The 25927-nt window shown below is 34.1% G+C and overlaps 1 protein-coding gene across 2 annotated transcripts; it reads right to left on the bottom strand.

Annotated features, from left to right (window-relative positions):
- Positions 1 to 242: 242 nt before the first annotated feature.
- Positions 243 to 2665, bottom strand: LOC18443597 (protein indeterminate-domain 7). 2 transcript variants are annotated; one of them, XM_088867499.1, is made up of 3 exons: positions 2351 to 2665; positions 1855 to 2256; positions 243 to 1294 (listed from the first exon to the last, which is right to left on the bottom strand). In XM_088867499.1, exons 2-3 carry the CDS (start codon positions 2208 to 2210, stop codon positions 553 to 555), a joined length of 1098 nt encoding a protein of 365 aa, XP_088723625.1. In that variant the 5' UTR covers positions 2211 to 2256; positions 2351 to 2665; the 3' UTR covers positions 243 to 552. The 2 variants fall into 2 exon arrangements, with proteins under 2 accessions (XP_088723625.1, XP_006853846.1); XM_006853784.4 differs by having other exon boundaries at positions 1855 to 2251.
- Between the last annotated feature and the right edge of the window lie 23262 nt (positions 2666 to 25927).

Here is a 25927-nt window from a genome sequence, read left to right as displayed (position 1 = left end):
TAGTGACAACAAAGGCATAGAGAAACAAAAAGAAAGTAAGAAACATACAAAACATATGAGATTCCACTCTACAACAAATGGGCAGAATAGATAGAAGGGCAAGCATGAGACAGAAAAGAGTAAGAGAGAATCTACCTACCATCAAGCCCAAAATTCCAAGATTCAAAACTATAAGAAACAAATATCAGATAATGGTTCCCTGTCCAGAGTTACACCAATTAACATCCACTCCAAAAACTGGATTTGTCCTCAAGGGTAAGAGGCTGGACATGCCTACTTTCTTTTATTATATTATTGGATTACTTAAAAATAGAATATGAGTATGGAATATGAATATCTTGAAGCCTTTATAGAGCAAAAATGAAATAATATGTGGACTTTGTTTACCCAAACAGGCAGTAACCAAATATGGCAATGTATTCTTTCACTCACCATACTCCAAGCTTCCTTCAAAACTGCTCAGTGTCTCCTTCACAGATGTAAGACATGAAAACAACCCCAATCAATGGAAATGTATTTCTTGGGTGGAGAGAAAACTGTGTTTCTCAACTGCTAACCTTGCCATGCTTTTGAATTTGAGAAGAGTGTGCTCTCATTTTGGAGATTGTGGTTAAGGCCATCAGTGGAGCTCTGTCCATAAGAGCTCATGCACCCATCAAGACCTCCAATTCCAAACTGTGAAAGGGCCTTTAGCCCTAAAAAGTCTCTGGTGAGCTCCTCTTGTGCATCTTCTCCGGACCGATAGTGATTCAGCATCCCCTCCAAATTATCTGACTGTCGTCTGATTCCATTAAACCCATCCTCAAACGACTGAAAACCGCTTCTTGAAAGAGAGAGCATCATCTCTTTCAAGCTTGTTGTCCCAGATGAAGAAAAGCATTGTGCGAAACCAGAGGTCGTAGGGGCATTAGTGGTCATTTGAGGTGGTTCCTTTCTGCTCATTGTTGCCCCCATTTGAGCTGCTTTTTGTAGTAATGCAGTGGCCGACATGGTATTTCCACTGTTATTAGAATGAGAAGCGTGGCTGCTGAGTCCATGGAAGTGAGAGAGTTCGGGGTCCGATTGATTCGAGAAGAATGGTGGTGGGAGTTCGAGAGGGTTTTGAGATAGACCAGAGTTGTGAATCTCTTGGTGAAGCATCAATGGCGGCACCACTGATGGTGGTGGAATTAGGGAAATTGTTGAGCTTATGAGTTGTGGGGGCAAGAGTGGGTTGAGAGAAGATGTTGTTGGTCTCCCACTCTCTTGAGCCAGTGCATCACAAAAGGCTCTGTGGGTTGTAAAGCTGTCTCTCCTGCAAATATTTCAAGCAAGATTTTAAGAAACATTAGTTTCTTTTATTTTTATTTTTTTGGCTCCATGGATTTTTCCTACAAGTATTATTGAGAAGAGTAAAAAAACAATTCTTTAGCAAATTCATAGAGCACATTGATTACGATATGTTATTCATAATGAGGAGCCCTGGATTTCCTAATAGTTTCACTTAGAGCACTGTACTATTTTTTTTTCACTTTCTCATGTTGGATGGCAAGAAATTTTTTTTTTTTTTTTGTTTTAAATATTTAAGAATGCCAACTAAACTGTGCAGTCATTGCTTTGGAAGACCCACTGAGTAGAAGCATGTTTGTTTGTTAAGATGGGTTGCTTTCCAAACCATGAAGCGGAGGGTACATGAACTCTAGCATTGATGGATCTAGGTGAATTGAATTGGGGGATTGTACCCTGAGTTTTCAATGGAATCTAGCTACATGTTTGCAACTGTATTTATGATAGAGAGAGAGAGAGAGAGAGAGAGAGATTGCACCAACTGAGTAGGATCAAGTGTGAGAAGAGGGTTTTGGCAATTGGTGGTACCTTGAGAAGAGGGTTCCACAATCACATCTGTACTCCCTGGTTCCACAGGTCTTAGAATGAGCTTTCCAATCAGATTGAACTGCATATCTCTTTGAGCATTTCTCACATTTCCACTTCTTCTCACCATGTTTCCTGCAAAAATGTTTCTTTATTCCTGTGAGGTCCCCGAGAGCCCTCGCGGGATCGTGGTGGATACATGAAGGTTCAGGGCACACATAGACTCTCTTCTTCACCTCTTTGCTGCTTCTTTGTCTTAGTTTCCATGGCAAATTATGCCCTCTTCTATGAAGTTGAAGGTTCTGATCTCTCTGAAACCCTTTGTTACAGATCTCGCAAACGAATCTGTTGGTTGCCATGAGTGTCTTAGGAGACAAGGCTATCACTTCTGCATCTGGATCTGCACTACACACTCAAATTATCAGTTCAAATTCCAAAACCCCAAATTATTATATGATATCTGTGAGCAAGCGAGCGAACAAGAGAGAGAGAGAGAGACCTGGGTTGCCTGGAAGGCTTCTCTTTCTCTTCACAAGTGCTGGATTTGGAGAAGCAATTGGCTGACTGTGAGAGCTGCTGTTTTCAGCTCTATTACCAGAAGAAACACTGATTTCACCACATGCACTCGTTAAATTGGACATGTTTTGCTACTTCCCTTCTAAAAATAATGCGTAGGGTTTATAGGAAAACACTGAAACCCCTGATCTGCAACCCCTCTGAAAGCTAGACAATTGGAAATTTCAGACTTCCTAGTTTCATCTTTTGAATATAAGAATTAACCAGGTGGTTTTGTGCTCTTGGCACCTGGAAGGTCTCTCACAATTGTTTAGAGCGAGAGAGAGAGAGAGAGAGAGAGAGAGAGATAGAGAGAGAGGGTCTTGTGAGCTATGAAAGCCTGCAAGATATATCAGAATTGTTTAGAGGGAGAGAAAAGGAGAGACCTGGAGAGAGAATGGGTCTCTTAAGCTATGAAAGCATGGAAGCTTTCTTAGAGAGAGAGAGAGAGAGAGAATTGGTCTTGAGAGTTATGAAAGGCCTGCAGGTTTTCTGAGAAATGTTGCAGGAGAATGAGGTCTTTGACAGGATCTGTTGTCATCAATAAGCTGGTGAAAGGCACACAACACTGTTTACCATATTCATCATTTCAGCCCCCTCTCTTTCTCTCTCTCCTCTCTCACTCTTTTAGAGAGAGAAAAAGAAAAAAAGAACTCGTGCCCAGACAGCAAGAACTCAGTTGATGATAAGCACAGAGAGCAAGAGTCGTTTTCTCCTGCAAATTCAGTGACTCAGCCTGTAATACCCACCTTCTCCCCTTGTGAAATATATCTCTCTCTCTAAAATTCACACAGCTTTTCACAACAAAGCCCTTTGTCTAGGATCTCCTTAACTTTCTATGGATACTTTACAGAGAGAAAGAGATTTTAGAGAGAGAAAGAGAGAGATTTTAGAGATAGAGAGCAAACATGGAAAGAACGAAAAGAGGAGAAAAGTAGAGAGAGAAAGAGAATGCAGAAAAGGAAAAGGAGAAGATGTGGATGAGAGAATCCTCTTGTAATCATCCACCCATTTTACACCATCCCCCAACACACTCATTCTCAAGTTAAAACTTTATGTCCTTTTCCCCACTCTCTCTCCTCTTTCTCTCTCTAAAAACTCTCTGTCTTTTTTCCACTCCCCTCTCCTCTCCAAACTCTCTCTCTAAACTTTCTCCTCTTGCCTTTGCGCTCTCTTTCTCTCTCTAAACGTTGCCTCGCTTTCTCTCTCTAAACTTCTCTTTCTCTCTCTAAAATTTTTGTCATTTATCTTAGCTACCTCATCGTGAAAGACTGTTATCAGAACAGAATGATTAGAGAGTAATATTACGTAAAGACGGTAAAAAGTAACGTCTCAATTTTCTGGTTTCACACACAAAGCCAACAATAAACAACCCATGATTGACTCATTTCCCTTTATTCTTTTACCAGACAAACATTCTTTCTCTCTCATCACCATTCTTTCTCTCTCATCACCTGAAAAACAAAACCCTATACAGACAAAAACATGCATGGAAACAAAAAAAAAAAAAAAAAAACTCTCCAATTTGGAGAGCTCCACCACCTGCTGCTGCCATTCTCGTGTGTTGCACGTCTTTTGTTCGATAGTGAACAGTAAATATAACGGAATATGTCTTCACCATCGCCATGATGTAAAAAAAAAGAAGGAAAATTGGTGCCTCTTCTCTGTTTTTGCACTGAGTAATGCTTTCTGCCATTTCTGTGTATAGGGAATCTGAGCTTCGATGATGGAGCTGCACTCTCAGAAAGAGAAAGTGAGTGAGAAACACTCCTTAGAGAGAGAGGGAGTTTTTTTTAGAGAGAGAGATCTGTTAAAATATTTTGATTGAAGAAACATAGGAGTTTTGGCGTTTTGTGTTTTATTTATGCAGAAATGAGTGAATGTATAATTCAGCACCCGTGCTCCCAGCTCATCTTACCCAACAAAATATCCCAGCTTCCTATATTTTACATTCTGGTGGAATTGCCCCAAATATTCTTTGTTTTGCATTGCCTACTTTCTCTCACTGTGCCCTCTCTCTTTCTCTCTTGCAATATTTCTCTCTCTCTCTCTCTCTCTTTTTTCTTGCAATATTTACCTGAAAAACAATGTGTTAGTCATTACTTGTTTTTTCTTGCAATATTTAAGGAAAAACTATGTTTTGGTACCTAGTTCCTACACCTTGAGCAACTCTCACTTTGTTTCTCTCTATGTCCCTCTCTTTTTATTTGAGAAAATATGAATCGAATGGTAAAAATCTATTGATAAATATTTAAGCAGCCAAATAATACCACTATGAGGATTATTTACGAGGGATTGTATAGTATGAGATTATTTACCATTGTTACAAGGAAAAATTACAAAAACTTCTCCAAAGTAGACTTTCTAGACAACATCAATGCAACCATTTTATTTTATTTTATTAATTTTTTTTTTTTACAGCTTTTATCTCAAAACTAACTTTTATTGCAAATACCCCTTCCCCCTAGTCAAAATGTCATAGATCATTGGATAAAAATTGCCCTTGTCCCTATAAGATGGCAGTATATCCCCATATGACGCTTAATGGCCAAAGACGGTCTGGCAGGGGCGCATTCAGTCTGGGATACTATATTGGTGGTCCGATAGAAAGTCTCATAGGTTCGGCAACATTTGTAGTAGTATGGAAGTAGGTGTATTGATCTTGGTCTAGCAAGTGAAATTTCTCTCCAGCAATGTGTACCGTCAGTCCGACACCTTTGCCGAGGTCCAACAATGAGCCTATTGGCATGGGTTGTGTGACAAACTATTCTTATGACATGTGTACCGGTCCGGTAGGCATATATGCTAGACCGTCTTTTGTCATTGAGCGTCATATAAAGATGTTTAAGAGAATTTTCGTCTAAAGAACTATGACATTTTGACTTGGGGGTTATTTGATAAAAATTACGAGTAAAAAAAAAGGTTGGTGGGTCGAGGTTGTCTAGAAAGTTTGCTTTAGGGGGTGGGGTTGTAATTTTCTCTTGTTATAAGGAGTTCACAATCACTCCAGACCATTAGATGTCAAATTCGTTGGCTTCGAGGGATGTTTCTTTGTATATTTGTGCCATTTTTAATTTTCATATCTCAAATATTTGAAAATGCTTAGATATTAGAAAACTCAACACGGGGGTATTTTGCTAAGTTAGCCCAGGGGAGGGTACTCAAATCATTTGGCTTGGTCTAAAACAACCAAATATGTTTTGATGGTTTAGGTTCCCAATTCTCCAAGGGGGCAATTTAGATATTTTTTAGATTTATTTTGAGAAGATACCGGATTGAAATAAAACTAAAAGGTAACTATTCCCTCCACTTTCTTTAGATTGATGCAAATGACATGAGTAACCTAGTTCGTGATAAAGTACTACAATGCTCTTGATTTTTAAGATTTCTCAATCTTGAGCAGAGACAATTTAGGTATTTTTTAAATTTGAGTTAAATTAACAAAATACGCCTAATTATTCAAGATTCTCAATCCTAAAAACAATTTAGGTGTTTATGACCTTTGTTTGATATACGCAGTTGAAACTAAAGTTAAAAAGTAATTTCGACATTATCTTTGGGGCAAGCTTTCTATGCTTTTTCTACTGGATAAAACTTATATACTTCCACCTATCCAACTGTCCCTTCTAAAATAACCAAAATACCCCTAAAAGATTCAAGGGGGTATTTTGAATATTATATTTTATAAAAAAAATTATTTTTTAGATTTAGGTGCTTTTTATTAAGAAGATATCAAGTACCAAATTTCATATTCATACAATTTGTAGAATAAAACTAGAAATAAAATACTCTAAGGCATTGGATCTATAGATCGAATGGTCAATGATGCACTTGATCAAAATTTGACAGCTGGATGGGAGAAGTATATATCTTCTATGCTGTAGAAGAAGTATACAGACCTATCCCTTATCTCTATATTGATCTAAATGACATGCATCTCCTTGCTTAGGTTAAATTACTATAATGCCTCTAATTGTTCTAGTTTCCCAATTCTAAACAATGGCAATTTCGACAATTTTGGATATTCTTGAGGAGGCACCTAATTGAATTAAAAAGTTAAAATTAACCCCTTTAGTGTTAAATAGGATCACTTGACCTCATTAATAACTTTGTAAGGATTTGTGATCGACTTAGTGGAAATAGAATTTTAGGCATCTTGTTGTGGCACACCTGCCACGCCACCCTCACCACCTCAACATGAAATTAGGGTTGGCAATAGGCTGGGCCAACCGTGACCCTAGCTCGGCTTGTTTCCCTAAGGGCTAGCATAGGCCCACCGTGGCCCTATCAACTCCAGGCCAGGTCAGGTAAAATTAAAAAAAAACAAATAAAAAAAGTTAAAGAAATAAGGCCGGGTTGGCCTTTCATGCCCTGGCTGAGGCCCGGCCCTCAGGCCACATTTTATAGCCCAAGCTCCAGTTTTTTAGGGCCGGGCTGAGCTACCAGCCCTTTTCTACCCCTATATATAATTTATGTTCCTCTATTTTTTCTATTTTAATCAAATGCATTAACATCCTTTCATTCAAAAGTGTGGTTTGTATAAAATGTGAACTTTATTTGTAGAAATAAAGCTATGATATTCTATATATCTATTTTATCTAGATTTAACACGTCTGTATAAAAAAAGTAATACATCTTTTATGATACTATAAAATCTACATCGTTTAAATAAAATAAATAATATAAATTACTACAATTTTACTTCCGCAAGTAAGCTTGCTAACATCATATAAACTTCTTTCATTTATTCAAATCACATTACTCTATCACTCTCTCAATTATACTTACTTACTGAATTCATAATCCCATACAATCTAGAACACACAATATTTGAAGTAGCAAAAACAAATATTTCCACATGAGCTCTTAATTTCAACATTCTCAAAAAAATCTCCATCGACTACTTCCTTCCACATGAGCTTCGCGTACCAACTTTGTGTATGTGGTGCCCGTCGTTTCTCTCTCGGCGATGCAGCTGGCAGATCACGTGTGGCAGATCGGACACGCGTCAGTAGCTCGTAAAAAAGTAAAAGTAGTACATCAATTGTGAGCGTGGGTCCAGTATTCATTAAATTACTTAGGCACGATAATTTCCGTTCCTTGAATAAATAATCGAATGGAAGAGAGAGAAAAGGGAAGGGGCTTTTCACATGTAATGATCCCCTTATGAAACTAGGAGATGGGGCGTAAAAAGTAGGGCGGCCGTACAGTGAATCCGATCACCAAAAATTGCCTGTCCCCGCGATCTGACATTGACAAAACAGTGTACTTGGGGACAGGAGAGGCATTACATACATATCTTATCTATAATTGAAGCCAAAAGGTGTTCTATATACTGTTTATTTACTCCTCTTATGTAAAATTCTACTTAGGATTAGTTTTACGCTTTTAAATTTGGAACAAGTTTTTATAAGGATGCTACCTTATAATGTACAACTTTAGATGTCCCTCAAAAATCCATCGGAAAATGTAGTTTTGATATTGAAAAACCCTTTGATTGATCATCTCGACATCGAGATATATGACTATGAAAAATAAAAAGATTTTAAGTCTAAGAAATAGTGCATTTTACAACATATTATCGACAACGTCCATTTTCAAGATTTTCATATGTTTATAGATCTACTTGATTTTAACCATATTTAAAATTTAAAATTTTATAATTACATATAAAAATAGATTTTGAGATAATCCTAAGAACATTTTACATCAAAATTATATACCATGATAAACTTTGAAGGTGCACCTTACCTCTACACCATGATAAACTTTGAAGGTGGTCACATAATCTTGACCATTAAATGTGAAATTGGGTGGTTGCAATTATTACATTGACCAAGCTCAAGCTTCAAAAGAAATTTTTTTGAACTTTGTGACACATCCAAGCTATCAAATTTTATATCGGACGGTTGTAAGTAATTGTGACCACCTTGTATAAAAAGTAAATCCCATAAAAAATATTTCCTAATTGTACCCTCTAAGCACTTAAAAAAAAAAAATAACATCATAAAATTGAATAGTAACCGTCTAATTTTTAGAAGTTGAAATCTAAGTGTTAGAAAATCAAATTCCAAATTTAATTATTTTTAAGAATAACCATATGGGGATGATCGTAATTTGGTTATCAATATTTCAAATTAAAAAATTCCTCCCAAGTCATCTAAGAGAGGGAGCAAAACAAATTATACTCGGGAGGGAACACAGAAGACGCGCCCATAATTTTAAGAGAGAGAAGAGTATAAAAGTGCCTAATTTTATGGACAACATGTGGGAAGACACTTGTCATTATGCTTTTAATCGAGATTGATTTTGGCACCCATTTTTCTGCTATTACACAATAAATACGGGGGCTAAATGAGATTGTCAAAGTTTCACCCAATGTTTCTAAACTTTGTCGGCCCTAGAATTCTCAGCCCTAGCTCAAGCTTAGTAATTCGAAAAATTGAACCCGTCTCAAAAATCGGTCAAGGGCAGGTACCGAGTAACCGAGTAATCGGTAAACTAGCTTGTTCAACTTACTTAACCGGACAAAATCCAATCAGTTAAAAAATTGTTAAAACTATAAAATATCCTTCCATTTAGCAACACCTTACGTTAGTATGGCATAGATCCTTCTATGTTGCAACACCTTAGGTTAGTATGGCATAGATCTAACCCAGAGATGGGAAAGGCGTAGCAAGCGATGAAATGTTTCGGGGAGTTGAAAATAAACATAGATCCGAAGATTCTTGAATGGGTCATCCTTTGGGGCTGTTGCTGAATTCATGAGCAAGTAAGAAATAACCTTGCAAATTGAAATATCTTAGTAGCTAGAGGCAAAAAAAACAAAAGTGATTTCCGTAGTAGAGGCGAGCAAAATGGGAGCAACCTAAACCGTAAAAACAGGGTTGTGGGAGAGCAATACAAGCGTCATGCTACTACGTGAAGGAGTTGAGTACTGCACCCTAGATGGTGAGAGTGCACTAGCTTACGCTATGACCCAAGTAGCATCGGGCACATGGAATCCCGTGTGAATCAGCAAGGACCACCTTGTAGGGCTAAAAAAAAATAAAAAAAAAATAGAAGAAAATTTATAAAATCGCATTTTCTTATTGTTACTTTTTAAATTTTACATAATTAATTATAAATTAGATTAGAAGTCATTTTCTTAATTTGTATTAATCTTTAGAATTTATGTAATTTATTTCTTATTTTATTTGTATTTGAATCCAATTTGTCTTTCGATAGATTTTCTATTAGCTTTTATTTGATCTCTTAATTTTTTATTTCTAAATTTCTATTCTATTTTAGATTGATATTCTATCATTTTCTATTTATATATTATTTTTAAAATTAAAATAATTCTAAAATTTAAAAATAAAAATGAAATAAAATAGAATTACATATATAATTAAAATTTAAATATCTTAAATATAGAATATAAATTCTTATATTCTTATTTCTTATATTATTAGTAGATACATTATAATAACTAAATATTTCTATCTATAGAACATAAATTCTATTCTACTAAATTAAAATAGTAATAATTTAAATAATGCAAATTAATTATATTTAATGATAATATCAATTAATAATAATAATTTAATAATTTAAATAATCATATTTTAAATAATGTTATGTTCTAAGTTATAAAGTAATAAATTAAAAAAAAATTCGGGCGCATGATCCCGATGGATTACTTCTGAATAAATAAATAAATAAATCATATACAGGAGCTATATAGCATTTTATGACTCATTGGTAAATTAACTTTGGTACTCTATCAACCAATCCAATAATATAGGACCATTTACATGTTAAAGCTAAAGTTTAACGTCCAGGCACAACATGGTACTCTAACTACCACTACATTAGCCTAGATAGTTTCAAAACGAAGAGTTGGTAATTTATCCGATATAGGACACTCATATCGATAAAATAATTGTGAACCATTCACTGTAAAAAAAAAAATGGACTCTTCAAATTTTTTTATCCAATGCTGAATTGACGACCTATGTAGAAAAACAATTCTTTGGATTTAAAGATAATCAAATAAAAGAAACGACTTCCTGAGAGTTACCTGGTTGGAAGAGTCCTCTGGGGATCCTAGTCTTGTATCAGTTTTGATATCTTAGAAGACGAAGAGAGAGGGTAGGCTCATTAAAAGATATGGGCGTGTCCCATAAGAGCCAAATGAATTGAAAAATTCATATTCGGTTTATGAAGAGATCATAGAATTTGTGGAATTGATATGGAGACAATCTACTTTCATTAAGTGATTTATTGGATAATCTAAACTAAAGAACCTTGAGTACGATTCGCGATTTAGAAGAACTACATGGGGGAGCCATTGAGTAGCTTGAAAAAGCTCGGGCTCGTTTATAGAAAGTGGAAATTGAAGCATATGAGTTTTGAGTGAATGGATATTCTGAGATAGATTGAGAAAAAAAGAATTTGATTAATGCTGCTTATGAAAATTTAGAACGATTAGAAAATTACAAAAATGAAAGCATTAATTTTGAACAACAACGAGTGATGAATCAAGTCCGACAACAAGTTTTCCAATAAGGCTTGCAAGGAGCTCTAGGATTTTTGTTCACGAATGAAATCTTATAGAAAATGTTCATATCCGGTTCATCCTTCGGAACCATATCACATTCCGGCTATGATGAAATAAGATGAATTGAGACAGTGTTTTGTAAATACATAATTATCTTGAATATATCAACCATTTCTTTATTTTCCAATCGCATGGAAGGGATAAAAGAAACATCTTATTGTTTCTTCAATAATTTCTATTATCTAGAGGACCTTTCAGTAGAATTCGACCTTAGATGAAGTTCTGACCATCTGCAGAGAAAAAATAACAAATTGATCTTGTAGGATTCCTAATAAATAAGAATTATACTTGCTTATTTACTTATTTTGAGTAAAATTCCACCTAGGATTTTTTTTAAGACCTTAAATTTAACCTCTTTACGCATAGATTAACTTCAATAAAAATATTCCTAAGCACTTGAAAAAAAAAAATTTGTCTCAATATTGAATAGAAAGCGTTTAATTTTTAACGGGTGAGATTTAAGTATTAAAAAAAATCAAATTTTAATTGTTTTATATTTAGAATAATCATCTATTGATTATAAAGTGATTATTAATATTTCTATTGTAAAAATTCCTCCCAAATAGGTCATCCAACAGAAAGAACAAACTATACTCCTGACGGAACATAGTACACACTCAAAGTTCAAATAGATATAAGTAATGATTTAAAAAACACCGGGTTGGCTCAGAATAGCCCAATTCACCCCGAGAATCGATCACCCCATTTTGATTCTATGTATATAGAGGAAATCAACCTACACTAGAAGGGAATCGGCGGTTCCGCACTTTAAAAAACAATTCTTTGCAATAAAACGGCAATTCTCGGTCCTAGCTCAAGCGGAGTAAGCCATTAGTGCACGGGGCCCTAAAATATAAAAAATAAAAAATATTTTAAAAATAGAATAAAACTTGTTTAAAAAAATATATAAAAATTAAAAGAATATAAAACATAGATTTAGAAATTCTGATTGATTTTTTATTAGGGAAAATTGCATATATATTTGTTATAGTTTCTGTTATTACGACCCTACCGAATAGTTTCCGTTATTACCACCGTGTCCATTGTTTTTCATGTTAAAATGGAAATTTTTTTTAAAAAACGACTTTATCTTTTTTCGATTGTTGAACAACGAAACGGGCCAATTTCGGTTTTTGAATTTTCGGTTCTTCAATAACCGAAATTTATTTTCTCTCTTGTGGGTCTGCGTATCCTCTCTCTACCTCTCTTTCTACATTGCATGGGTAAAAAAGTTTTGTTCTTTAAACTCTCTCTCTCCCCTTCACCGAGCGTCTTTTTTTGGGTAAGTTCATAATCCCTGATATTTCTCCTAAATTTAGGGGCTCAAACTAATATATCGGATAACCATGACTTCAAAGAGGTAGAAAGAGAATACGCCACAAGATTTATCCTAATCTTCTAATCTCATGATCGATAAGATTTCTCCTAAATTTAGGGGCGCAAACTAGTTGTTCCCCTTTGATTTTATCGGATAAGTATGAATTCAGAGAGGTAGAGAAAATACGCCACAACAGAGAGAAAATATTTTTCGGTTCTTGAGTAACCGAAAATTCAAAATTTTTTATTCTTCAATAACCAAAAATTTTAAATTTTTGGTTCTTCAAGAACCGAAATTGGTGTATTTTCTCTGTGGTTGAATAACCGAAAATACTTTGAATTCGGTTGTTGAGCAACCGAAAAAGGGTAAAGTCGTCTTTTTTAAAATTTTTCGTTTTGACAAGAAAAAAATGGATACGGTGGTAATAACGAAAACTATCGGTAGAATCGTAATAACGAAAACTATAACGGATATATATATGTAATTTTGCCTTTTTATTACGTATATTTAAGAAAAAACCAAGAGTAGAAGAAGATATAAAAATAAGGCAGGGACGAAAAAACTCATAAATTATTGTAACAGAAGTCAAATTATATACATAATATTAGGATTGTATATTATGAGGTCATGTATTTTTTGCATAAGGAGGTCACAATCACTTTTAGCTCTTAGATATCTAATAGATGAAAGTGTGGCACAATATTTGAAACAATTTATTTTGGAGCTTGTGCCCAATAATGACACATTATAAACCACCCAATTTCAAATCTAAAGTTAATGATGATTGTGACTTTGTATCAAAAGTAAATGGTATTATTATATAAATTTTTTATACAATTTATACACGTTCCTTTCATACATATATCATTTTTATTATTTTTATTTTAAATAGTCCAAAGTACCCCTAACCACTCAATGACTAGACTCGGCCGAGTTTTCTATCAGGAACTTCACCACCATGTAGATGATGTTTGTTGTGGGAGGTGGTTATTGCCATGCCTCATCCTTGTGTTTACTATTTCCACTCAGTCATATTTAGAAAAAGGAAGATTGTTTCATGCGGGCTGGACTGCATGACTACATTTGAGTGTAAAGCATCCATCTCAAAGATAGATGCAAGTAGGTGTTCCATCTAAAGACAATGGAAACTAACGATCCAAATATTTTCTTACTAGAATTATTGTTTCTAGTTTTTACAATTTACTTATTTTTTGATATTCATGATCTCCATGTTAAAGATTGCATGTCCTTAAAAATTACATAAAAAAATCCGTCTCAAAAAAAGATTTGTTAATAGGCTCGCATTTCTACATATGCGAGCTTAGCCACAAAAAAACCAAGTCCTTAAAAAAAAAAGAAGTGGCTCAAATAATTTTGTTTACAACTTGTAGTAGTCTTGTTGAGTTTATAAGTTTGGAGCCATGATTAATCACTGCTGTAAACTATGCACCCAAAACAATGCATCCACACCCATCGGCAATAGATGACCGAGGATGCAAAGAGTGTTGGGTGAGTGTGGCTATTAAAGGCCTTATGAGTGCTTGTAAAATAAAATGATATAGTGTAACATGAACTCAGTGGGAGTGTGGTCCCTCGTGAACCATATTAAGTAAATGATGTTTGCTGATACTGGACTGAGCTTGACGAGCTAGGCTAGTCGGCTGGGAAAAATCTATGTTCCCTGGGAATAGAAAACTTTCCGATAAGAGTTCTAATAGGTTATCCCTTGATGCAGCTGGAGTATGTTGGATGATTGAGCCGAGGGACTGTGTGACCCTTGTGTGTAATGTTAGCTTTTAGAGACGGGGCCAAAACCTCATTCGCGAGCCGTCACACGACATATTTAATGATAGCTATTTTGGGAAAGCGAACCACTTTTTAGGGTGAAGCTTATGCATGTGCGAGAGATACCCCTATGCACCCTAAGAGTTGTGGTAGCATCAAGTCTAGGTGACCTTGCATGTCTCTAGGGGAGAACCTGAAATCCACAAACTAGGATTACGACCCCTTAGCTCATCAACCAGACTTTGGTGACCCACTAATGAGCCTCTGCATGGATTGTGGGTAATGGGAAACACCGGGTCAGTTGATAAAGCAAGTGTGGACCGTAACCTACCGTTGCAAATGGAGTGGAGTGCCCTAGATTATTTATTCCTAGACCATATGGATCAATATCCCATCTAATGAATTTAATTGTGTTTATTTTATTATGATGCGATTTTCAAATTATTGTTTGAATTTTTCTACATCTCTGGATATTCTATTTATAAAATTTGGATTTATAAAAAACAGATATATTGATTTTTAATGTTTTAAATATTCAAATTAATTCTAAAATCATTTATTGATTTTTAAAATATTTAAAAATAGTATTAGGGGCCCATTATGCACATGTGCCCACCATGCCTTATATTGGTCAGGGCAACAAAGCCACGACATAGGTGGCACGCCCCAATTTTTAGGGCTTCCTATTCTCATGGGGTGGTACGCCCCACTTTTAGAGGATTCCTATCTTTTATGAGATAAGTGGCTAAAGAAGATTTGATTGAATCTTTTAAAATGCTTGTTAAGGCTTGTGCATATTTTTGGATAAAACACAACATGCCAAGGAAAACCCTAAGAAACCCTAATATTGTTTAAACTTATAAAAAATAATCGTCTCTATCCAAAATCTCTATCCCTTATCTTTTTATCTCTCTCCTAAAAATATTTCTCTCTCTCATGAAAGCCCAAATGGGGCATGCCCCACTCTCTCATCTTTGATCTCTCTCTCTAACATTGTAAAATGGGGTTATGGGTATAGGTTACAGGGTTATTCTCTATCACATCTCTCAACTATAGATTTATGGCTAAGGGTTTTAGGGTATAGCAAAAAGAGAATCCATATCTCTCAAACTAGATTGCTAAGGGAATTCACATAGGGTTTGAATTTATGATCAAAGGAGTTCATGTTCTATTGACGTGGCTTGTCTTAAACTTGTTTTCTCGATTGAGATTGAAGGTTGATCATTGATCTTGTGCCATCAGATGGTGGTGACTCTGTGTGGAGTGTAATAAGCCCGGTTGAGGTAATATCCAACAGTCTTTTTTTTTCTTGTTATATTTAATTATATTGTTTTTATATTCCCAAGCATAAAAATTATTGATATTTTCTTTGATTAAAATAAAATTGGTTTAGTAATATCAGGGTTTTTAAGATATTGAATTTATTAGTTATATTTTATTTGAAACAAAAGTTACAATAATAAGAGTACAGGTAAGTTATAGCGGTGCGCAACTTGATTTTTTGCTGACAGCAATAAATCAACTGCTATTTATTGTTGATAGCAATAAATCAACACATAAATACATGAATTTTAAATCAGCAATAAAATACATGTTGCTGATTTATTGCGGCTATCACCGACATCAACATGTATATTTGAACCAGTACTTGCTGATTTATTGCGGCTCAACCTAATTTTTTATTGAGAAAATTGTATTGTGACTTAAATGCCACTAAAATAAAGATATACTAAATGGTATGATTTTGGGATGTAACTAAGCAATATTTTATGTTTTTTAATCTATTTCAATACTAAAAAAGATTCGGAGATAAACTCTTTATGAGTTGAGAGATATCATATTTTTATCATGGGATGCTCTAGTTCTATTATGCAGTAAATTAAAAAATGTGGCATGCATATCTTTAGATTCCTAAATTATGGAAACCTTTTTAGGGCTCATTTAAAAAGGTTTTATAGTGTGTCATGAGTATGATTTATTATAGTAAAACATCGGAGAGATGTAATACAAAGTTGGCGGATATATGACACTCTATATGAAGAGTTTTCGATATGGAAATAACAGAAAGAAGAAGAAACACAATACCTATAAAAACATCTTGGTTTCTTCAAGATGAGGGATACATAGAGAGACTTAGAGGGTAAAAAAGAAGAAGAAGAAGAAGTTAAAGATCAGTGGGAGAATAAAATTTGTGATATTTGAAATGATGGGATGAAGAATAGAATTTCTTCACGAGTCCAAGTGCCGAAGAGATGGACACTTTGTGATATGTGAAATGGATGACCAATATATTCTCCATCAGTTGCATGCTTTTCCAAGATCACAAAAACTTATCAAACAAGTAAATGCAATGAATCAAGAAAGCTCAGGTACCACACTACATAGTTTTAAGGTATGAAATCTATCCCACATTACATGATAAGGCCATATAGGGAAAGAAGATTCAATAACATTTTATTTTATGTTTAATATGTTTGGTTATATTTTAGGTAATTATTTTATGAATATGTATGGAGTGTATGGACATTAAGTGATGAGTGCTAACAAATTTGAAAGAGCCAATTATGAATATTATGTGTTTTAGTGCCTCCTTATACTAGAGTATGAATTACTTAAGGTAGTCATATACATGGAGATCTGATTTGATCTAGGGCTTTGAGCCCTAAGGATGAAACACGATAGATAGGTGTGGCTCATTCAAATATGTAAGCACAAAGGGAGTGTTTTGATGGAATTCGATCTTAGTGACCATCCTCCCAATAATGCCTATAATATGATGTGTTATATGTGATGATGATCTCTTGATAAATTCTCCATATGTGCCAAAAATGAAGTATTTTGTAAAGGCTTTAATAAACCATTATTTAGTAATGCTTTATTTTGGATAAAATTATAAGATGATATATATGATTTGTTTTTGTGGCTATAAACTTGACTTGGTAGGAGATTAAAGATGAATGCGGTAAAATGATTTAAGAAAGCTAAGCATGTATTTTAAAATTAAATTGGATGATTTGAGAAAAACCTAAGTCTATGAATATGGTTTTGAAAAAACCACCTAGTCTTGCAAAGTCCGCTAAGTCTTTATGAAAATCATTTTAAACCGTCATATTATTATCTAACTATTGTTTGTATATATATATATATATACACCAAGTCAATAGTTTCTTTTTTATTTTATTAAATTGAAAAACATTACGTCTTGAAAGTATTTATAAAAATGAGAGAAAAACTGTCATGCACTGGTTTTTAAATACCAATATGCCTTGACCCATGTTTCTAGTTATTTAGAATCCTCGAATACCTAAGACCAGTGTTTTAAAAAACAGCGAGTCGAATCGGACTCGCTCGGTTCGACTCGAAAACACACTTGCCCGTGCCGGTTCCAACCAAAAATCGGGAACCGCCCGGTTTTAGAGTGGAACCGTCGGTTCCGATCCTGTTCAGCCCGATTCTAGAGTGGAACTGCCGGTTTCCATCCGGTTCAGCCCGGTTCATACACGTAAAGCATGACACGCACGTGCGAGCGTGCCCCATGCACACTCACACGTATGTCCGAGCGCACGTGTGAGCGTGCCCCACGCACACTCACACGCACACACGTGTCTGAGCGCACGTGCGAGCATGCCCCACACACACTCACACGTGCACACGTGTGTCCAAGCACACGTGCGAGGTTGCCCTAATATTCTTATACACATTTTATAGTTCATATTGCATAGGTATTTATATACCAAAGTTGAATACCCATCTTTCGATGTGGGATAATTTTCAAATATCATTAAATGAAAATAAAATGTAAATATAGTCTATTAATCAGCAATTTATAATCACATGTAGTTAGATGACTTGATGGTTATGACTTTGTTTGTTTTACTTGAGGTCCCAAGGTCAAATCCCCTTGGGCATGTGTTGCATTCAAATCCCCTTGAGCATGTGTTGCATTTTTGTTGTGTATATAGTGGTTGGTATAAATATAAATATTTTTGTTGTATTCGAATCCCCTTGGGCATGTGTTACATTTTTGTTGTATATATAGTGGTTGGTATAAATATAAATATTTTTGTTGTGTATATAGTGGTTGGTATAAATATAAATATTTTTATAAATAATATAAAAGACATAAAAAAATGAAAAATAAAAAAATTAATGTTTTATATAACAGTTATATTTTGTTGTATATAGTGGCATAATTATTTTTGTAAATAATATGAAAGGTATAAAAAAAATAAAAATAAAATGTTTATTATATTTGAAATCTCCATCTTTCTACTAACAATCTCTTTTACTAAATTTATTATAGAAACCTAAAAAAATAAATTTTTGAAAAATTGAAGTGTTATTTCCAAAATTTATATGCATTTTATTAATTTTTACATTGATAACCAAATCTTTTATTTTATTTATGAATTTTTACATTATGAATCATGTAATGTACTATTTTTTTACAGTTGTCAATAATACATTTTAAATTAGATAATATTATAAAATATTTTTAATTTGTTATTGTTTGTCTAATAAAATAATTATAAAATGTAAACTAATAATTATAATTTCAGTATATAATATTATAATTAGTGAGGTTGTAATAATTTTGGATTATAGTTAGTTAGGCTGTAATAGTTTGGGTTTTTTTAGCGGGTTAGGGTTTTTCGCCAAAACGAGATTTTAATGGCCATTCTTTCACTGATTAGTCTACTCTTTATAATAGTCCATATATAATTATATATTTTATCCATGATAATTCTATGATTTTTCTTTTATGTGATGCAAATTTAATAGTTAAAATAAATTTATACAAGGAAAGAACATCTCAATATTCACAAATTGATAAAAAAAATGAAAGTTAATAATGTAGTACCCTCATTTTTTATTGGATTTCTAAAAAACAACATTTATAATGAATTTTAATAATTTTTTCGGATTTTTTTGAAGCTTTAATTCGATCGATTCAGCCTATTCCCGATCCGGATTGCCGATTCGTCGATCCGGATCGGTTTTTGAGGTACCCGATCCGGGTCACCAATCCGCTTTTTAAACCATTGCCTAAGACCTTGAACCATAGGGAATGTTATAGGAAGGTCATCTTGCTAGGCTTCCTTCACACATGTTGTGTTGATTAGATAACTTGGTTTGTGTGAATTTACTACTAAGATGTCTAGTGTAGTTGAACCTTTGTGATTTATGAAGGTTTTACATATTTTGAAATAAATGAGTATTGAATTACATATTGCGTGAGACTTGCTATGCTACCTCATGATATACGCATAAGAATATTGAGAATGTATATGTTGTATGTTTAATAATTGAGTGGGACGGCTACAGTCCCACTTTTTTTTCAGCTGCTTTGATATTCAGATATACAGGTGCAAGCTATCTCACGGATCCAGATGATCCAAAGTTTACATCTGGATATGTATTCATGCTTGGAGGGGGTACAGTTTCTTGAAAATAAAAAAAACAGGATGTGGTAGCATTATGCATCGTGAAGGTAGAGTACGTAACGTGCTGTTTGGCGGCCAAGGAGACCCTATGGATTAAAAAAAAAATTTAATCGACTTGATTTTTACCATCTGTGTTGTGAGACAGTAAGGATTTTTTGTGACAACATGACGACGATATGTATGTCAAAGGAGCTACGATTCCATAAGAGCATCAAACAGCTAAAACCATGTTTCTATCATTTGAGGAATGAGGTGATATTGAGAAAGATCTACCTGCTAACAACAGACTATAATGTTGTTCACCCATGTAACCCGGATGTGTGGCGCTGGTTGTATGGCTATAGATGGAAGCTGCTTTTTTGAAGAATTCTTTTCTGCTCATGAAACATACGACCCCATGCGATGATGATATATAATAATCTTCTGCGACAACATGTTCCTGATTCGCGATGCGATATGAAAGATGGACTACGACCACTTTTTGGATGAGATCCAAGCAATAAAGAGAAAAAAGCATTGCTTTTATAAGTCATTTTGTGCTTTTATAAGTCATTTTGTGAAAAGATTGATAACGAACGCCATTATTAATGTATTTAGAGAGAATACGTGAAAAAAGGTTGAGAAAGAGATTGTAATTGGGAGAGAGAGATGGGGATGAGAGAAAGTAGGGAAGAGAGAATATAAGACCTTCAAAGACTAAGTGGGAGATGTTGGGTGAGTGTGGTCATTAAAGGCCTTATGAGTGCTTGTAAAATGAAATGATATAGTTGAACACTAACTCAGTGGGAGTGTGGTCCCTCATGGACCATACTAAGTAAATGATGTTTGTTAATACCGGACTGAGCTTGACAAGTTAGGCTAGTCGGTTGGGAAAAACCTATATTATCTGGGTATATAAAACTATCCGATAAGGGTTTTAATAGGTCATCCCTTGATGAAGTTGGATTATGTTTGGACGAGTGAACCGAGGGACTGTGTGACCCTTGTGTATGATGCTGGCTTTCAGATACGGGGTCAAAGCCTCATCCACGAGCCATCACATAATATGCATAAAGATAGTTGCTTCAAGAAAGCGAACCACCTTTTAGGGTGAAGCTTATGTATGTGCAAGAGATACCCCTATACGTTATAGGAGCTGTGGTCGCATCAGGTCTAGGTGACCTTGACATGTCTCTAGGGGAGAACCTAAAATCCACAAACTGAGATTACAACCCTTTGGCTTATCAACCAGAATTTGGTGACCCACTAATGAGCCCCTGCATAGAATGTAGGTCATGGAAAGTACTTGGTCGGTTCATAAAGCAAGTGTAGACCGTAGTCTACAGTTGAAGGTGGAGCGTCCCAGATTATTTATCTCTAGACCATATGAATCCTTATCCCATATAATAAATTTAATTGTATTTATTTTATGATGATATGATTTTAGAAATATTATTTGAATTTTTCTAGATATCTGGATATTTTATTTATAAAATTTGGATTTATAAAAATAGATATATTGATCTTTAATGTTTTAAATATTCAAATTAATTCTAAAATCATTTATTGATTTTCAAAAAATTTAAAAATAGCATGGGGGCCCATTGGGCACATGAGCTCACCATGCCTAATATTGGTGGGGGCAACAAAGCCATGACATGGGTGGCATGCCCTAACTTTTGGGGCTTCCTATTTCCATGGGGTGGCACGCCCCACATTTAGGGGGTTTCCTATCTTTTATAGGATAAGTAGTTAAAGAAGATTTGAGAGAATCTTTTCAAAGGCTCTATAAGGCTTGTACATATTTTTGAAGAAAACACAACAATATGATTAATATTATTTTATATTGATGGGATAATGGTCAAAGGTAAGATGGGGATTAATGTTCTAGTATCTTTCATAATGTTGATGACCTATCTATGGAGTGAATGGCTCAAATCTCTGACCCCACAAGTCACCCAAGATCAATAGTTTATATTCAATCTCACAAAAAGAGGCAAGCCAAGGAAAACCCTAATATTGTTTAATGCCTATAAAAAGAGTGTCTCTACCCAAAATCTCTACATGTTATCTTTCTATCTCTCTCCTAGAAAAGTTTCTCTCTTTCTTATGAAAGCCCAAAGGGGCCACATCCCACTCATCTTTGATCTCTCTCTCTTCCACATTGTAAAAAGGGGCTAAGGGTTTAGGCTATATGTTTCTTTTCTCTCTCATATCTCAACTATGAATTTATGACTAAGGGTTTAATTGTATAGCAAAAAGATAATCCACCTCTCCCAAGCGAGCTTGCTAAAGGAATTCACCTAGGGTTTGAGTTTGTGATCAAAAGTGTTCATGTTCTATTGGTGTGGCTTAGGCTAAACTTGCTTTCCCAGTTGAGATTGAATGTTGATCAATGATCCCATGCCATCGGATGGTGGTGATTTGGTGTGGGGTGTAATAAGCCTGATTGAGGCAATCTTCGACACACTTTTTCTGTTTCTTGCTATATTTAATTATATTATTTTTATATTCCTTAACATAATAATTGTGGATATTTTCTTTGATTAAAAGAAAATTGGTTTAGTGGCATCAAGGTTTTTAAGATTTTGGATTTGTTAGTTTTATTTTATTTGAAGCAAAAGTTATTGTAATAAGAGTACTTGTAAGTGATCTTTGCCAAAAGAAAAAGAAAAGAAAAGGGGTGAAAAGAAGAAAAATAAGAAACATATATTCCCGGACAAGATCACATTAGTATTTCTTTCAAAGAGCTCCCATAGTCATTAACATACTCTTCTCAACAAAGGGCAAATTAATTAAACTGCCTTTAAAAATATTAAATTATCCAAATATCTATAAGAGAAAAACATCTAAACATTTTACCAATACTTTTTATTTAATTTCAAAATATCCATAAAAAAAAAAAACATGACAATGAGTTGGAGCAATTGCTAATGGGTTTAATGTTAAATAGTTCTTCTCTTATAGGTGTTTTGATAAATTTCTTCTTTTTAAATATCATTTGACTCAAGTACTGTAACAATCCTAAACTTTCAAATATATATATATATATATATATATATATATATATATATATATATATATATATATATATATATAATAATAATAATAATATTAATGTTGTTAACAGAAATAAATACAAAAAAAATAAAAAAATAAAAAAATAAATAAAAATAAAATAAAAGAAAAGAAATAAATAAATAAATAAAGTAATAAGTATATATTAGTAATGATAATAATAATAATAATACTAATATACCGTTAAGATATTGTTGCTTTTATATTAACAATAAATAAAAGATATTATTGTTAATATATTTGAAGGTCCAATTTTACTTGGGTGGACCTTAGGTCCACCACCTTAAAGGTTTATAAGAACACTCGTTTAAACGACACCTTGCGTTGAGGTGTTCCTTTTTTATACGTCTCTCTCTCCTATGCACATCTCTTTTAACAAATTTGTTCCCACCCTCTCTCTAAATACAAAAGTGGCTAGGATCAATAGTGATTGATGGCAGCAAGAACATGTGAATAGCGTTAATGGCATTCCATCCTACAAATTGAAATAAATGGATAGAAAATCATTTGGGTTCTTTCCTTTTTCTCTGAATTCGAAATATGATCAATCGTAGAAAAGCCCCACTCAAAAAAAAAAAACGAAAGGCTGGTTTTCTTAGTTCTATCTGCTTCCTCAGTTTCGAAGTTAAAAATAGTCTATTTTTAATAAATAGTGATATTTCCGTCTAGGATCTTTATTTTATCAGTTTTATGTGTAAGAGACCTCATTGTCTCGAAAAATAACCATTCTTTTTAAAAATAAAATGAAATAATTATTTCTGCTTATTATCATGAATTTTAGGTGCGATAAATTTTATGCGCACACAACCTCATTATCTTGAAAAATAGTTTTTTTAATAAAAATTGTGATATTTTATCTATATTAGAAATTTTAAATGCTGTAAATTCTTAGAAAAATAAATTTATTTATATTTCTTGGCTATTGTTAGAAAATTTTAGATACTATCAAATTATTAGAAATAAATGTGATATTTATGCTTTTAGTAAAATTGTGATATTTCTTTCTACTGTTTTGAATATTTAGACATTGTAAAATTCATGTGCAAATGACTGCCTTATTACTTAAAAATTGACATTTTTGCAATTGATTATAGTATTGTTGTGAAATGTTTATTTGTGGATTGATATCCCATAAATTGTGATAATTCCGTATTCTTGAATTTCTATAAGAGTTTTTCTATACATATTAAATTGGCAATTATGCTAGAATGCTTTTACAAACTGCTACCTTTCTAAATTTGAGCCCAAAATATTTGATTGGTTATTTTGAAATGTTATAGAGAGTGACTGTTATTAATGGTTTAAGTGAAATTCATATTAATGATTTTAGTGATATGTTGAGTACGTGATATTGCTGCTTTCGAATGTTTAAAGAGATTTAGAAATAATTTAAGTATGCAAGTGGACTCATCCGGTTCACCGGCGAGGTATAAGTGGACCTATCTGGGACGCCGGTAGGGATTAAGTGGACTCATCCGGTACGCCGGTGAGGTATAAGTGGACCTGCAGGGATTAAGTGGACCTATCTGGGACGCCGATAGGGATTAAGTGGACCCATCAGGACGCTGATGGGGTATATAGGTGACCTACTTTGGACGCCAGTAGGGTATTTTGTGAAATCATTTGAATTATGCACTGCTGTTAAAAGTGTTATAAGCATTTCAATTACTCGGATTATACTTAATGATTTTAGTGATATGTTGAGTACATGATATTGCTGCTTTCGAATGTTTAAAGAGATTTAGAAATAATTTAAGTATGCAAGTGGACTCATCCGGTTCACCGGTGAGGTATAAGTGGACCTATCTGGGACGCCGGTAGGGATTAAGTGGACTCATCCGGTACGCTGGTGAGGTATAAGTGGACATGCAGGGATTAAGTGGACCTATCTGGGACGCCGATAGGGATTAAGTGGACCCATCAGGACGCTGATGGGGTATATAGGTGACCTACTTGGGACGCCAGTAGGGTATTTTGTGAAATCCTTTGAATTATGCACTGCTGTTAAAAGTGTTATAAGCATTTCAATTACTCAGATTATACTTAATTATGCATTTATTGAAAGTGAAGCTGTTGATGCATTTCTGTTAATAGATCTCATTTTCGAAAATATTGATATCTTTCAATCATGATTATTTTTAGGATTATGATGATCACTTACTGAGTAGCCAAACTCATCAAACTATGGTAAACATTTTTTCAGGATAACTGCGGATTCATTTTGAGTGCTAGTCAAAACCAACCTTGGAAGATACTGTTGTTGTGCTAGCTTTCTTTATTTACTTTGTAAGACCTCGCCACTGTAAATTTGTCCTATAAATATATGTATATATGTTTTGTCTGTCACATCTCAGGAATAACAGTATTGTAAATTCTTGGGGTGTGACAATTATGGTATCAGAGCAATAGGTTTAAGATTCTTAAGAAATTTAAAAAGAATGTACTTAAAAGCACATTTATTGTGTGTACAGACCGGGATAAAGTCAAGATCCAGAATAGCTGAAGCCAAAATGGAAGGAATTCACAAAGCTTTGGAAAATATGGTTGCTCTAATGCAACATCTGATGGAAAACAACATTCCACCCAGGCAGTCAGTTACAGGAAATGGTGGGAGTAATATCGAACAATTTAAGAAATTAAACCCACCTTCTTTTAAGGGTGCTGTAAACCCACTGGAAGCCGAGGGATGGATTATGCAATTGAAAAAAATATTCGAGATTATGGAATGTCCTGATGATAGGAAGGTGGCCTTAGCAGTTTTTATGTTAGAAGGTGAGGCACAACACTGGTGGCGAATGGCAAAAGGAGTATTGGTCAAAGAAAATAAAACCTTGACTTGGGAAGTATTTCTAGAGGCATTTAATGAAAAGTATTTCCCAGATTTTATTCGAGACCAAAAAGAAATGGAATTTCTAGAATTAATCCAAGGAAATAGGACAGTAGCACAGTACGAGGCCAAGTTTACTGAATTGGCCAGGTTTGCACCACATATGATTAACAATGAGGCAAGAAAGGTGAAGAAATTTGAAAGGGGTCTCAGGCCAGCTATTAGAAGCAGAATATCAGTCTTGAAATTAAGAACTTATGCTGAAATAGTGGATCGTGCCCAAATTGTCGAAAAAGATTTTGAAGATTACCAAAAGACGAAAAATCAGAATAGTCATGTTAGACCTACATCATCTATTCGACAACAGTTTGAAAGGCCAAACAAGAAGCCAAGGCCCTCGCCATTTCAAAACCCAATAGAACCATGTAGAAAATGTGGGAAAAATCAAGGATCAAGCCCTTATTATTGGAATACCGGAGCCTGTTTTA

This window comes from Amborella trichopoda, chromosome 5 (assembly GCF_054954075.1).
Source record: "Amborella trichopoda isolate Santa Cruz 75 chromosome 5, AtrichopodaSantaCruz75HAP2 v2.0, whole genome shotgun sequence".
Lineage (NCBI taxonomy): Eukaryota > Viridiplantae > Streptophyta > Magnoliopsida > Amborellales > Amborellaceae > Amborella > Amborella trichopoda.
This window is presented reverse-complemented; position numbering and strand designations above follow the sequence as displayed.